Raw genomic sequence first — 12,898 nt, 5'->3', positions numbered from 1 at the left:
GTACTGGCAGAGACAACAAAGTGTTCAGGAATGCAAAACAAAGCACGTTACTTACCATTCCATATACAGGCACTTGAGGTGTGGTCAATGGGTATGTGATAGGAGCAGGTACCTTTAATCAAGAAAATTTTAATATATTTTAGAGAAACTCATGCATACTTGGTAATATATATAAAACTTTGAAAAACACATTTTTCAGTACTTAAAATAACCAATGTATTTACAAGAAACTGACTTACATATCCAGGATAGTGTATTCCATTCTGGCATAGCAAAAGGATAAGACAGAAAATTATTTAATAGGTATTTATGCTGGAAATTCTAACTCAGGGATGGATTCAAGTCCAGTACTGTAATAGTCTGTAACTACACTCAACTCATTTATTAAAACAATTAAAGCGTGAGGAAAAAAAGTGCAAGGACAGGAGCATCAGCAATTATGCTTAGAAAGCTACCACTAGTACAACTTACAGCAAAATTAGAAATTTTACTACACCTAGCCACATGTGAGCATATTGCTTGCACAAGCACGTGTGTGAGAAGCTTTTAGAGGGCATGGCATGCAATGCTCCTTCTTCCTCCCATTATGTGAGAAGGACATAAAAAAAAAACCAAGAAAGCCAGTGACCATTCAGCTTAAGAAGTGAATAGCAACAGATGTTCGGTCAGGTCAGTGTTGCCCACATACTAACAACTGATGTCAGCAACATATCACAATATGAAAAAAGAAAAATGAAGAGCATTTTAAGCCAGAAATACCTTATATCAGGGTATGTTCACAAGCACAGCAATGCATGTGCTTCTTAAGGCCATGCTTTGTTAAGCAGTGCTAATTATACTGAAACCCAAGTGCTGGATGAAAGACTTGGCAATGGGATAGGATGCAGTGGTACATGAACTGGAGGGTCAGTTCTGAGTGCCAGAGGCCCAGCCAGGACACTGAGACATTTGCAGTTCTGGGGCACAGATTTTAATGAGGCTCGTAGCTGAGCTAGATCTTCACATCATTAATTGTTGGGAGTTCCAGGCAAATGCGTGAGCAGACACCTGGCATAAAACACTCAAATGCTTAGACCTGATGAACACATGATATAAAAACATAACTTTAAATCCACAGTGATCAACAGGTAGTAAGGTACCCCCCTATGTTCCAGAACTAAAAATGCATCGGCACTCTAACAACACATTCTAGAGCACCTAGACAGGATAAAGAGATCATATGGTCTCAAAAAAATCTTACATGAAGTGCAATAAAACTGTGCCCTCTCATCAAAATTTTTAAGTCTCATTTTTGAATCCAATACTGGATTTAATACTGTATTCAACTTTTCTAATTCTGAATGAGCATAGTCATGTAAGACAAGGAAAACAAGCATTAGAGCAGAACTGTTCTTATTGCAAAATTAAGTCAGACAGCAGTCCAAAATTCACAGCAAATGTGGTAATTATCCTAGTTGTATGCATAACTGAGATGAACATTCTACTTCCCTCTAAGACAGCTATATTTTAGAAGTGATTCATATTTATATGAATATATTATAAATACAACACACTTGAAAAATCTCTTTTAAAAGCATTGAAAAGTCAGTTGCCTACAAATATCCCTCCTAGAAATGAAAATTCTTCATTTAAGTAACTATAAAAGATACACTTAACATTTCGTACTGTGTTAAAAATACGAAGTTGCTGTTGAGCATTATCAAAAGTCCAGAGTGCTGCTTGACCTCATTATTAAGGTGCCTTGCAGGGGTTGCAGCAGTTTTTAATGATAAAACTGAAAAAGGAACAAAGACTGGAAGGAACAGCAGTTTTGCCCTTAAAACGCATTCTCAGGATTCTTAAAGGTGGATGTTTGTGTGCACATGTGCGTGGGAGGGGGAATGGGAGTATTTCAAACATGCACATCAGGAATTTTCTGGACTGGGATCATTTATTTCAATCCAAAAAGAATTTATGAACTGAGACAGGTAATCAGACTTTCACTTGTCCTTAATGGACAAGGTTTACAGTGAGGGGAAGTAATGCATGCTAAAATCTCTACCTCATTCAGTGTGACCCTATGAGCACTCCCTGCTACCCCCAGTCTTGTATCAAATGCCTTTTTGTCCTTTATAAATTAACTCAAGCAGAGAAGCAGAATTTGCTAGAATGAAGTGTGATTGCATAGTACAGAAATTACCATGTGTGGAATAGTGGGTAAGGGAGTCGGGTTCCATGTGGTTGATGTGCTTGTTTTTGCTTGCCAGTTTGTTCCACCAGTAAGTTTTTTCTCTGTAGGCTGAGACCACTGCATATCTGATCTAAAATGAAACCACGGTGTTAGTTTTCATGGAGGGGCAACAGCTAGAGTAAGACAACATAACAGGAAACCAAAACATGCCTTAATGCATGCACACAGATGAAATCTGAAGAAACACTCAGGATTTTCAGTAATTACTTATGTATCTGTTCTCCAGTAAGTGTGAAATCTGGGGGTTCTGTTTATGTTAAAAGTGAACTATCAGTACTGCACTGTACAATATAATAACTGGAGTCTGATGTAACTCTTAAGAGTGTTTCATAAAAACACTTCAATAAAAATACAGGAATTGCAAAACTAACTAAAGTGAGCTACTTCACTGTGTTACAGTGGCTGACCACAAACACTATGTTCCAATGCACTTCTCAATTATTTCAGATTATTTCAAGAGTTGAGATTCTTGCCATGTTAGTGCCAGAGACTATCAAATAGTCATGTGAGAATATTCTAAGTACATATATGCACTTACTTTTTGGATGGAGTTCCTCCAAAGCCAAGATCTGTGGGGGAAAAGAAACAGACAAAATCCTTAAGTGTTTTAATTTGGGAGGGAAAAAAAGCTTGTTTTACTTTCAGTAACAAATGGGAAAGCTAATTTTAAAAGTTTCACACTTACTTCCTACTAGATTAGCAAGTGAAGAATCAAGGTCATTTGCCAAAATTTTTCCACTTTGCTGGCTGGCTACAGTGGCTCTTTGACTTTGTGGTGGTACGGTGGGTTGCAACACATCATCTAGAAAGTTAAAACCTAAACAAAGAAAATAAAAGCAACTGTTAACAGAATGGTTACACTGCATTTAATAAACTACATCCATAGGCCAGGGAGGTATTTTCTTTATAGAACACTAATTTGAGCATTTATATGTGAAGGTTCAACATAATGAAAGTATTTAAGACTTTGATAGAAGCATAGTTTAACTTATTTTTCATGTAATACTATATTGTACCTACTAATCTAAAAGAATCTTTAATTGTACTTCAACAATACTTTACAGAAGAGAAAGACTAACTCAGGTATTCTTCAAGCAACAGACACAACTAGTTCTGCACTTCTGCAAGTGCTCTGCCTCTCAATGGAGTCAGAGGGAAGTCATCATCATGCATCAAGAGAAAGCACAGAAGACAAATGAATACGAGCTTACCCATTAGGAGACATCCAGTGGGCCACGTTCAAAGTTTGTTCCCCCAGAGAGAGAGGAAACAATTATTACACAGAGAATTAAATCAGTCAAAGCTAATTTTAAAGTAAATAACTAGAACTGAACTGATTGCCTCTTATCAGCCCATAATCACCTTGCAAATATATTAAGTTATTAAATTTTCAACTACAATAGCCATTATGCTAAATTGTTAAGCAACTGTTGCCTGTAGGGTATAAATTAGTCATAAGGCAGCTTTTACCACTTGCAGTCCTGTACTCTGGTGCTGTAGATTTTCCTCCAAAAACAGCATCAAAGTCCACATTAATTGTTGAAGAGGTGGTACTCGGAGGAGCTGAATGAAGAGGAAAACCTGAAAAAAAAATTTGAATAATGAAATACACCCATGAAGTAACATCATTCATTCCAGTGAAACCAGAAAGTTTTAAAAAACCAAAAAAATCAAATTACCATCAACAGTCACAGGATGGTACACAGAAGCATATGTTGGTTTATGACCACTAAAGTCATCTTTGCAAAAAGAGAGAAGAAAAGATCAGTTTTAAAGAGAAAAAGGAAGAGGGAGCCCAACAATTAAGTCTGCAGTTAAGAATTTTTACTATTATAAAAAGGTTTTTTTTATTTTACAGATTTGAAAAGTCAAGTAACTCCTGCATTCCCCATTACAAAATAGAAAGGTTGCAGTTTGAAAGAAATCAGCAGATTTCAGCAACACTGCAAGTCTTAGGATGTCTAGACTGGGCAAGCAGAACAAAATAATAATTTATTTTGACTATAGAAATAAACGTTTAAGGAAGCATATAATTTACTACACCTGGAATTAATGCACTACTTTCACTTGTTAATAAAAAGTGAAGGTTGGCCCAAACCACAAGAAGATTCCATGGCCCACTTTATTAGCATTATTATCTCCAGTTGCAAATAAATTACATGGGGTTTGTTTTTTTTACCACTAAACAGTTCCACTGTTTGTTTGGAGGAAAAAGAAGAATTGATGAAAGGGGTGGCAGATTTTACAGCTTCTTCAACTGGCTTCATGTCAAAGATGTCCAGATGAGGTGGAGAACCAACACAACCATTTGAAGACGAGAAAGGACCTTTCGGACGCAGAAGCGAAGGAAAGAATACAGAGTACAAATAATGGAAAAGAAAAACAGACTGAAATGATTGACTATGAGAATCTCTAGACAAAGTCAAATTGTAAATACTCCACCTAATGGTCAGCCCTTTTAGATATACATTTTTAGTTTCAGAGAAAAATCCTAACAGCTCTCTATTAGGGAAAATATTTCTAGTATTGACATTGGGTGGGAGGGGGAGAATGACAGATCATATATCAAAGAAGTCAGACACTACATTTTTGGCTTCAATAATCTACCTTTTAAATAGCATGTAAGAGTAGCAATTCCACCTATTAAAACACTAACATTTACCACGGTGTTAACATTGCCTTCTTTTGGCATTTAAGCCATTTCTTTACATCTAACCTGACCGTTCTTTGGAAAGATGGGTGAAGAAACTGGAATCCACAGCTTTTTTACAAGAACTCTGAAGTTACCAACACCTTTTAAATGAGAAGTATATTAAATATTGCTTAATGGAATATATGCTTAATGGAAAATATTGCTTAAATGGAAATACTAGTCCAGGATCTTTTCAGTTACACCTGCTTATTTTATGGTTTTATTTCCCAGTATTTTTCAACTTTGATCTTTAGTTACATTTCTTCTCCCTGTCCCCTTTACTGAACAGTTCCACTCTTTTGTTCCATCAACATTAATGCTGTGCTCATGAAAGTTTGTCAGTTTTCAGATTATTTCCTTCATATTTTTTTATGAATGTTTGGATGCAAAAATAGTTAAGGTTTAAGATGCAGATTCAATTAAGTATGAACCTTGTATTCTAAGAATTCCCTCATCATTTAGACAGTCAAATCAAGGTATGAGCTCACCTCCCCAAGCGCTGCTTGCTGATGTTGATATAGCTGGAGTACTTTGCACAGTTGGAACAAAGGCAGGCTGAAGATCAAAAAGATCACTAGAAAGGTTGGGCATGCTGAATAAGAAATGAGAGAGAGAGAAATATGAAGATATGTAACAGGCATTGTATTCTTGCTTTTATGAACACTCACACCAATCTCATTTTCTCTTATTCACTAGCAGCCCATCAACAATAGTGGTACAACAAACTGGTCGTTAAGCACTTACTGACAAAATTCCTGTGGGTACACCAAGAAAGCATCAGCAAAAGGTACCTGAGAGGTAACTAGGATCACAGTTTTGAAGTCAATTGTGCAGCTACAGGCCGGTGCAGTAATTTCTGCTTCTTTCAGAAAGCAAAGTATCTCTCACCTATTTGTTGTGGGTGCTGGTGTAGCAAAGAGGTCAACAACGACAGTGGTATTCACACTTTTTCCTGACAAAGTGCTTGGGGATGCTGATGTGGAAGTGGAATTTGACACGACAGAGATCTCTCTTAATCGCTGCTCCTGAAAGATGAGAGAGACAGTTGGCATTTTAGTCTTACTTGTTTATTAACATTTGAGTCCTGGAGACCTTTTCCAAGAAGAAACTTTTAATTATGGTCTTAATAAGTAAAACAGTTATTCTTCTGTAAAGTCCTAAAACCAGAGAAATAGTTGAAATTAGAAATAAGAGTATTTGTTTTAACAAAGCATGTAAAAATCAAGGTGAGATTTGATGTTTTAAATAATTATTTTTTAATCCGTAACTGCCTAGATGTAAATTACTTCTAGTCAAGCTACACATTCCAGGCTCCCTCCATAGGCACTCAGAGAAACAGCTCAATGGACCTTTGCACAGGAAGACTCATCTCTCTACTTTATGAGTCTCATCATGGTTCAATTGAGATGTTCAGAAACCACTGTGCCAATGTGCATCCCAATAATAAGGCAGCAACATCATAACCTTGTTTTCATTCATTTCAGGTTTACATCCCCCACACTTCTAGATACACCCACTGCATTTTTACAGCACTGGTCAAAGCATGGGTGTATGTTTCACACAGCTCACATTCCTCACATAGAGCACTAAGTGACCTTGCAAGCTTCCTCACTATTTTATCCAGTTATAAAAATCTTGGAATACAAAACTTGTTAAAAACTTTGTACCTTCAGTGCCTGCAGTCTAACTTGTTCCTCCTCCAGTGCCTGCTGCTTTTCTTTCTCATCCATCCGGCTGAATGACATTCCTGTATTGGCAAGTGTGGAAACAGCACTGGATAGGGCACTGGCTCTAAAAACAGCAGTAATTTTAAAAAATGTTATTAAAAAAACCACAGTCAGGTATACATAATTTACAGCTTAATCATCAAGTGCCTTATCTAGTCATGTGTTATCCTCATTCCCAGTCACATCTTCCCTTACTGTCTGGTACATAAGAGCAGACATCCCAAAAACAGTTTGGTGACAAAGAGGCACGAGTACAGAGTCACTCCCTCGAGTTTCAGCAGGTAGGAACTGGAAAATGCAGAACACAGCAGTTGTCTTTTCTCTTTAAAGTTATCTAGACTAGACTGGAATGTTATTCAAATGGCTGAGGCACAGAAAGTTGTTTGTACACTATGTAACAGCAAAGAAACCACAGCAGTTATTGCCTATTTATTATATATATGAACAGAATACTGTGGCAGTGAACCCTTATATTCTTTAAAAAAAATCTGAGGAGAAAGACAGCAAACTGGGAAAGTAGCTCAGCCTGGTACATTTATCAATATTTACCAAGTTGCTGTGGGAGAATGTCTATGCCAAAAGAGATCTCTCATTATTCAGTCAGAAGTATTTTCATACATCCCAATACCGTATTTGACAGAAAGAATAACACAATTTCTTTTAGCACAACATATCTAAGCTAATTTGGCTGTTCTGAGGAGGGACTGAAGAACTTTTATGAGAAGTTCAAGATAAGTTCATGGTCTGAGAGGTAGACCATAAATATATAAAGATAAATAATAACAGTTTAGATAAATACCATCCTATCTTGGGTAAGAAGAGTATCAAAATCAAAACACCTTATCAATCTTACAAGTCAAAGGACTTTAAACAGGTAAAAGCTGACAAGAATAATATACGAGGTCTCAGCTCAGTTGTTTATTACAGCATAATCAGAAGTCTGTCTGAGACACAGGCAGACATACCTACATTTCAAATGTGGCTAAGCTATCAGACTATTACTCACTAGATATTTCACTTATATTTCTAGGAAGATACATTCAGAAGTGGATAAAAATCAAGAACACCACATGACTGAATTCTGAAAATTGTTAGAATGACAATGACAAATCTTAACTACGAGCATTGCTGTAATTCACTGGGTGCTCACCTGCTGGCAGCAGAGACTTCCTTTGTTTTCTTTCCCTCCACAGAAGCCAAATGCTGTTCCAGTGCCTCAAGCAAGCTGCTGGGTGCCTAAAATTGGAAGTATTTATAAAACACTGCTTCTATCAACACATCACTGTTTAGTACACAGATTAGTTTTCTCACCAACTAAAAACAAACAACCTCACACATCAGTAATTGTGCCTTTGGGTTTTGCTACCATCCTACACACCCAAATTCTATCTACTCAGTGATGGTTCTTTAAAAAGAGTGGGAACACAGAGGCACAAAGGAAGGATTCCCCCAGAGTGGCTCTGCTTCTGTGCATGCAAGTTAGATTCTTGGTTTTGGCAACAGCATTTGCTATGTTAGAATTAACTGAATAACCAGAAATGATTAAGCACTACTCCTTTAAACTCACAGAAGTCCCAAAGCAAAGACCTGGCATTTTTGATCTACTTTCCTACGTAACAACAAAAACCCAATCACTCTCCATTCAAATATTTACAGTCAAAGACTTGCAGTGGAAATGCCTGACAACAGCAGGATGTTAGGTTTGATAAAACAGGGAATCAAATTTAATCTGCTCCCAAGGACACTACTGCAGACTGAGTAGCTATTCAACATGTAACTGTATGATAAACCAACTCTATTACTCTAGTGAAATAAATTCTACTGCTGATTTAGATTAAGGGAATGTATTTCTAAAATTTAAACCTATTTGCCAGCTCAGTCCTCCTCACCTGGCAGGGTTTCAGAGACATTAAGCCTCTCTTACCACTTGCCAACTTTCAGCAGGTAGAACAGATATGACAGGCATTGTTTGGAGGAAAAACAAACTTGCCCTTGCTAGCCCTTCTGTACCAAAAGCTAGAACAAGACATTTCCTGGAAAGAGGAAAAATATTATTTACACAATGCTTTGGCAAGCTCCCCTTTGAAATACTGAGCACAATTCTAGCTTCCCAATTCAAGCTAGATGAGTCAAGAGATTTAAAAAAAAAAAAAAAAGGCAATTAGAATAATCCTATAAAACTGCTTGTCTTAAAATGAAGACCTGACCTTGTAACCTTGTATTTCTTAAGCAGAGCAAGGTAAGCTAAGACAGCGTAGTTCCCTCAACAACAGGTCATGAATAAATTCAGTGTTTGACCCAGACAGCTAAACCAGAAGGGGGACATTTAGAAATATCCTTTTGGAAAGGTATCAGGGACAAAAATCCCAAAAACCAACAAATCAACAAAAAAACAACAACCAAAAAACCAAAACAAACCCAACCAACCGAACTTCCCCATACTTTTGTCTTCCAGGAGGCACAATAGCTTGCAAAAGGCATTGCATGGCACAGCTACTCAGATAATCTTAGTAACAGGAGACCCTGCCGTAATTCCAGAAAGCTTTTCCTTGTCTTTTTTTTCTCCCAAAGCCACTCAAACTTATTTGTATGGAAATGCATATTCTGTAATTACTTTTTCTAAAACCCTCTGAACAACCCCCTCAACGACAAGAACTAAACCCAACAATCCAGTAACCTCCTGTGAACTTTCTCACTACTGCAGACATCCAACAAAATGTCAGACTTTGAGTGAACAGGGTAGTTTTATGTCAGGAAATATACCTGGGCTAATCCAGCCACTGACTTGAGAAAGGCTGTATTTCATGATTCACCTCCATTCCTCACCCCCAAAACACATGACAGAGTAACATCCATACAGAGGGAAACGACCCAGTTACATTCATGAAATACAGGAACAGCTATAAACAGAAAGCAACATCCCTGTGAACAGGGCACCTACAAAGGAAAATACTTTCTTCATAGAAACAGGCAAAAGTGGCAGTATTAAGAAATCCTAGCAAATCCTTTTGAAGTGGCACAAAATGGATGTACAATTATTCAACTCACATTAAATGCCATGAAATTTTCTGTCTAAGTGGAATGTTTAACAGCAGCACTGAAATTGCCAAAATGCACAGGATGCTGAGGTCTACCACCAGTTCAGAACTGCTTTTCTAATATAAGTGCACTTACAACAAAACAACTGAGATATTAGAAATAAAATGTTGTGGGCACAGTAGATATTAAGGATTTTGTCACTGAAAGTTTCAGGTAAAAACCACAGCAAAATGAAGTTAAATACCCCTATTCTCAGTAAATAAAAAACCCTCACCTGCTTTCAAAAGCCTTATAATGACCAAATTAAGTGGACAAGTGCACACTAACCCAGGAGGTATAAATAACTTCAGACTTGAGTATAATGTGATTAGCATAATACAGCCCGCAGTACTAATCAAAAGACAAAGTATGACACTAAGATCAAACACCAACAGAAAACATCAAACTACTGTGTTCAACCATTACCTGCTCTTACCCTGATGGTTTCAGTCACGTATCTTTCCTACCACATAGGCAAGTTCTTAAAGTGATTAATATTAAATGCTAGGAGCAAGCATTAGATTTATACTTTGAAGCATGCATGGCTTCAGATGGAAATCATACTAGAGTCAGTAATGAACACCACCGACAATGGAAGTTTGTGACTTAGGTTTGATTTCCATATTAAAAAGACACTGATTAAGTTTACACAAATCTTCCCACTAGATATATTTTTCATGATTAACCCATGAAATTTTTAGTTTCTCACTGGCTGCACTTCAACAGTTCCAGTAATTGAGCTCTAAGGCACTGCAGTTTATGCCCGAGTCTCCTGGGGCTGTTTATTCCACTCAGCAGGTTACTCCATGCTAAAGAAAAAAGCCAAACACTCTGCTCTGTTGGGTTGGCCCTAGGTGAGAAATGAAACATCCCTATAAACTGAAGGGACTCACAAAGAATAACCTTGTTGACCTCCGTGGACTATCAGTGTTTCCTGTTCACCAGGTCAAACCATTTTCTCACCTCCCTTCTGCCCCTCAGTTTATCCTCATTGGAAAGTGTTTCCCTGCATTCCACCTTTCAGACTGAGTTTTCCAGCACACAACCTGCATTGTGCATGACCCTCATACTACTGAGTAATATCAAAGCCAGCATGATATAGAAACATCAAATTTATTCTTCAGACTTTAAGGGACAGAAAAAAATTTCAACTGAACCAGCTCACTGTCATTAAGTTACAGTGAAATAGGTTTTCCTCTAGGTATGGCAAGATACTTCTGGCTTACCTGCCATGGAATCCCCTGTGATAAAAACCAGAAGTTCTTGAAAAGTATTCTTTTCTGTGAGTTTTATTGCTTTAAAAATCAAAACATCTCATTAAGAGCTGCAAAGCATAAGGATTGATTACATTTAATGCATGTGAGAAGCTACTTCACTTATTTCCCATCTATAAATACATAGAAGAGAATACAGTCTTGAGAAGAATGATTACTATGGTACACACCAACCTTTAAAAACACAAAGAACAACGTAATTGGGTTAATCAATAAGCAATGCACACTGACCTGAGTAAGATCTGGAATGTCACCCTGATCAATTCCAACTTGCTGGGTTTACAAAAAAAGAAGAAAAAAAAAGTACGTTACTACATGCAGTGGCAATGGAACTAAAACCCAGCAGTGTCCGAATGCGACATAGAAGCTAGCATATTAAAAAGGGATATTCATAATTTTTTGAACTGGTACAAGTTTCACTAGGAACACACCTTAGAAGTCACAAAGACATTAAAATGCATCTCAAGGCAAACTCAGCTTTTCATCTAGCCTAATTTCCATGCAGAAAAGCCTACTAAAAGCATTAGAAACAGCTACACCGCTTACTGAAACTACTTCATTTTTTAGCACTTACAGTACAGGAGAGCCCTATAAATATCTTTAAATAGCCTGTAACATACAGTTTATACGTTCTGGAGCATCCATAACATTTATAATGATACTTCAGAAAGCTTTCTGTGGTCTGGCTAATAAAAAGGATACCCCAGAATCCCACCCCATGTTAATAAGCATATACAATCTTTAAAATACCTAATCTCTAGAATACTTCCTTTTATAGTGAAGTTAAACAAACAATCTGTTTAAAGGTGTTTTTATGAATATTGATGCTGTACCAATACAGACAGCTAAATTATATCCTTTCCATACATGTAGATTTATTTACCTCTGCTACTTTGAGGAACTCTGACAAATTGGTCATTCTGGCTAGAAATTTTTTGTAAATATCCAAGCCTTCTTTGCACTGGTTCTTCTTCATATCAAAATATCTTTCTGAGGATGCAAATAGAACTCTTGTAAGATAATACCCTCCCCAGCAAAAAGTTGACACTGTATTATAGAAGTTAATTTGAGACAAGCTTCAGTAAGAGAACAGACAGGAGTAACTCAAAGCTATTCAGATTTTCAAGCTTACATGAATACCTGAAACCTTTTGTAGTAAGTCAGTCAATACAAAACCACAGATTTTTCTGTTTCAGTGTATTACATGATAATGCAAAAATTTATTAAACATGGATGTGAATCAGTGCAAATTGTTAAATTAGGTATTATGGTGAATATTTTCAGAAAGTCAGCTCATTAGCTGGCAATGAGACAAATGATCTTATCATTTGAAAATATTCCTGGTATTTATTTACCTTTTTAGACCCTGTATCAATATATTTTGATACTGAGGTGGCTACATATACTGAACTGACCTACCAAAAGGAGCATCAACCACATCCATCACTTCTTATGGTTTTGCCCTATATACTTACAATTACGTAACTGAGTAAAAACTAATGGATGAACAGAACAAACTGATCATTTCATTCATAAATTTGCTTAAATAGGAATGAAAAAGCTTTGTTAAGAGCTTATCACCCTTCTACAAAAACTCCTACATTTCATCTAATCAGCTCAGGCAGATTCAGGTACCAGTCAAAGGTGACAAGTCAAGCTTTAAAGAAAGTACAGGAAAACAGAATTCAGCTATACTGTGAGTAAATTAAATACTCAAAACACCATGTATCTCACTAAACCTTTACAGTCCAATTGCAAAGGTTATCCATTGCACTTTTATGGTATCTTTGTTCCAGTCTCACCAGTCATCCTCTCATTTCACTTTCTGTTTCAACATGTATTCTTCCAGGTAGAAGTGGATGTGTAATCCTATGCTCCTGGTCACTAAAACTAAGAC

The 12,898-nt window shown here is 36.8% G+C and overlaps 1 protein-coding gene across 9 annotated transcripts in view; it reads right to left on the bottom strand.

The window, feature by feature from the left end:
• Window positions 1-12,898, bottom strand: part of LOC116450822 (phosphatidylinositol-binding clathrin assembly protein-like) — a 29,068-nt gene that overhangs the window by 5,090 nt on the left and 11,080 nt on the right. For 3 of the 9 annotated variants that reach the window (XM_032123649.1, XM_032123650.1, XM_032123648.1), the window contains exons 7-20: window positions 11,885-11,991; window positions 11,233-11,274; window positions 7,800-7,885; window positions 6,590-6,713; window positions 5,811-5,947; window positions 5,411-5,514; window positions 4,410-4,556; window positions 3,910-3,969; window positions 3,701-3,811; window positions 2,916-3,047; window positions 2,769-2,799; window positions 2,180-2,300; window positions 240-263; window positions 56-112 (exon numbers count right to left, since the gene is read on the bottom strand). In XM_032123649.1, coding sequence (XP_031979540.1) covers window positions 56-112; window positions 240-263; window positions 2,180-2,300; window positions 2,769-2,799; window positions 2,916-3,047; window positions 3,701-3,811; window positions 3,910-3,969; window positions 4,410-4,556; window positions 5,411-5,514; window positions 5,811-5,947; window positions 6,590-6,713; window positions 7,800-7,885; window positions 11,233-11,274; window positions 11,885-11,991 — 1,283 coding nt within the window. The remainder of the gene's footprint in view (window positions 1-55; window positions 113-239; window positions 264-2,179; window positions 2,301-2,768; window positions 2,800-2,915; window positions 3,048-3,700; window positions 3,812-3,909; window positions 3,970-4,409; window positions 4,557-5,410; window positions 5,515-5,810; window positions 5,948-6,589; window positions 6,714-7,799; window positions 7,886-11,232; window positions 11,275-11,884; window positions 11,992-12,898) is intronic. The other 6 variants (XM_032123651.1, XM_032123655.1, XM_032123653.1 and 3 more) reach the window with 6 other exon arrangements.

This window comes from Corvus moneduloides, chromosome 14, assembly GCF_009650955.1.
Source record: "Corvus moneduloides isolate bCorMon1 chromosome 14, bCorMon1.pri, whole genome shotgun sequence".
Taxonomy (NCBI): domain Eukaryota; kingdom Metazoa; phylum Chordata; class Aves; order Passeriformes; family Corvidae; genus Corvus; species Corvus moneduloides.
The sequence above is the reverse complement of the archived record's forward strand: the minus strand, read 5'-3'. Positions and strand labels throughout refer to the sequence as shown.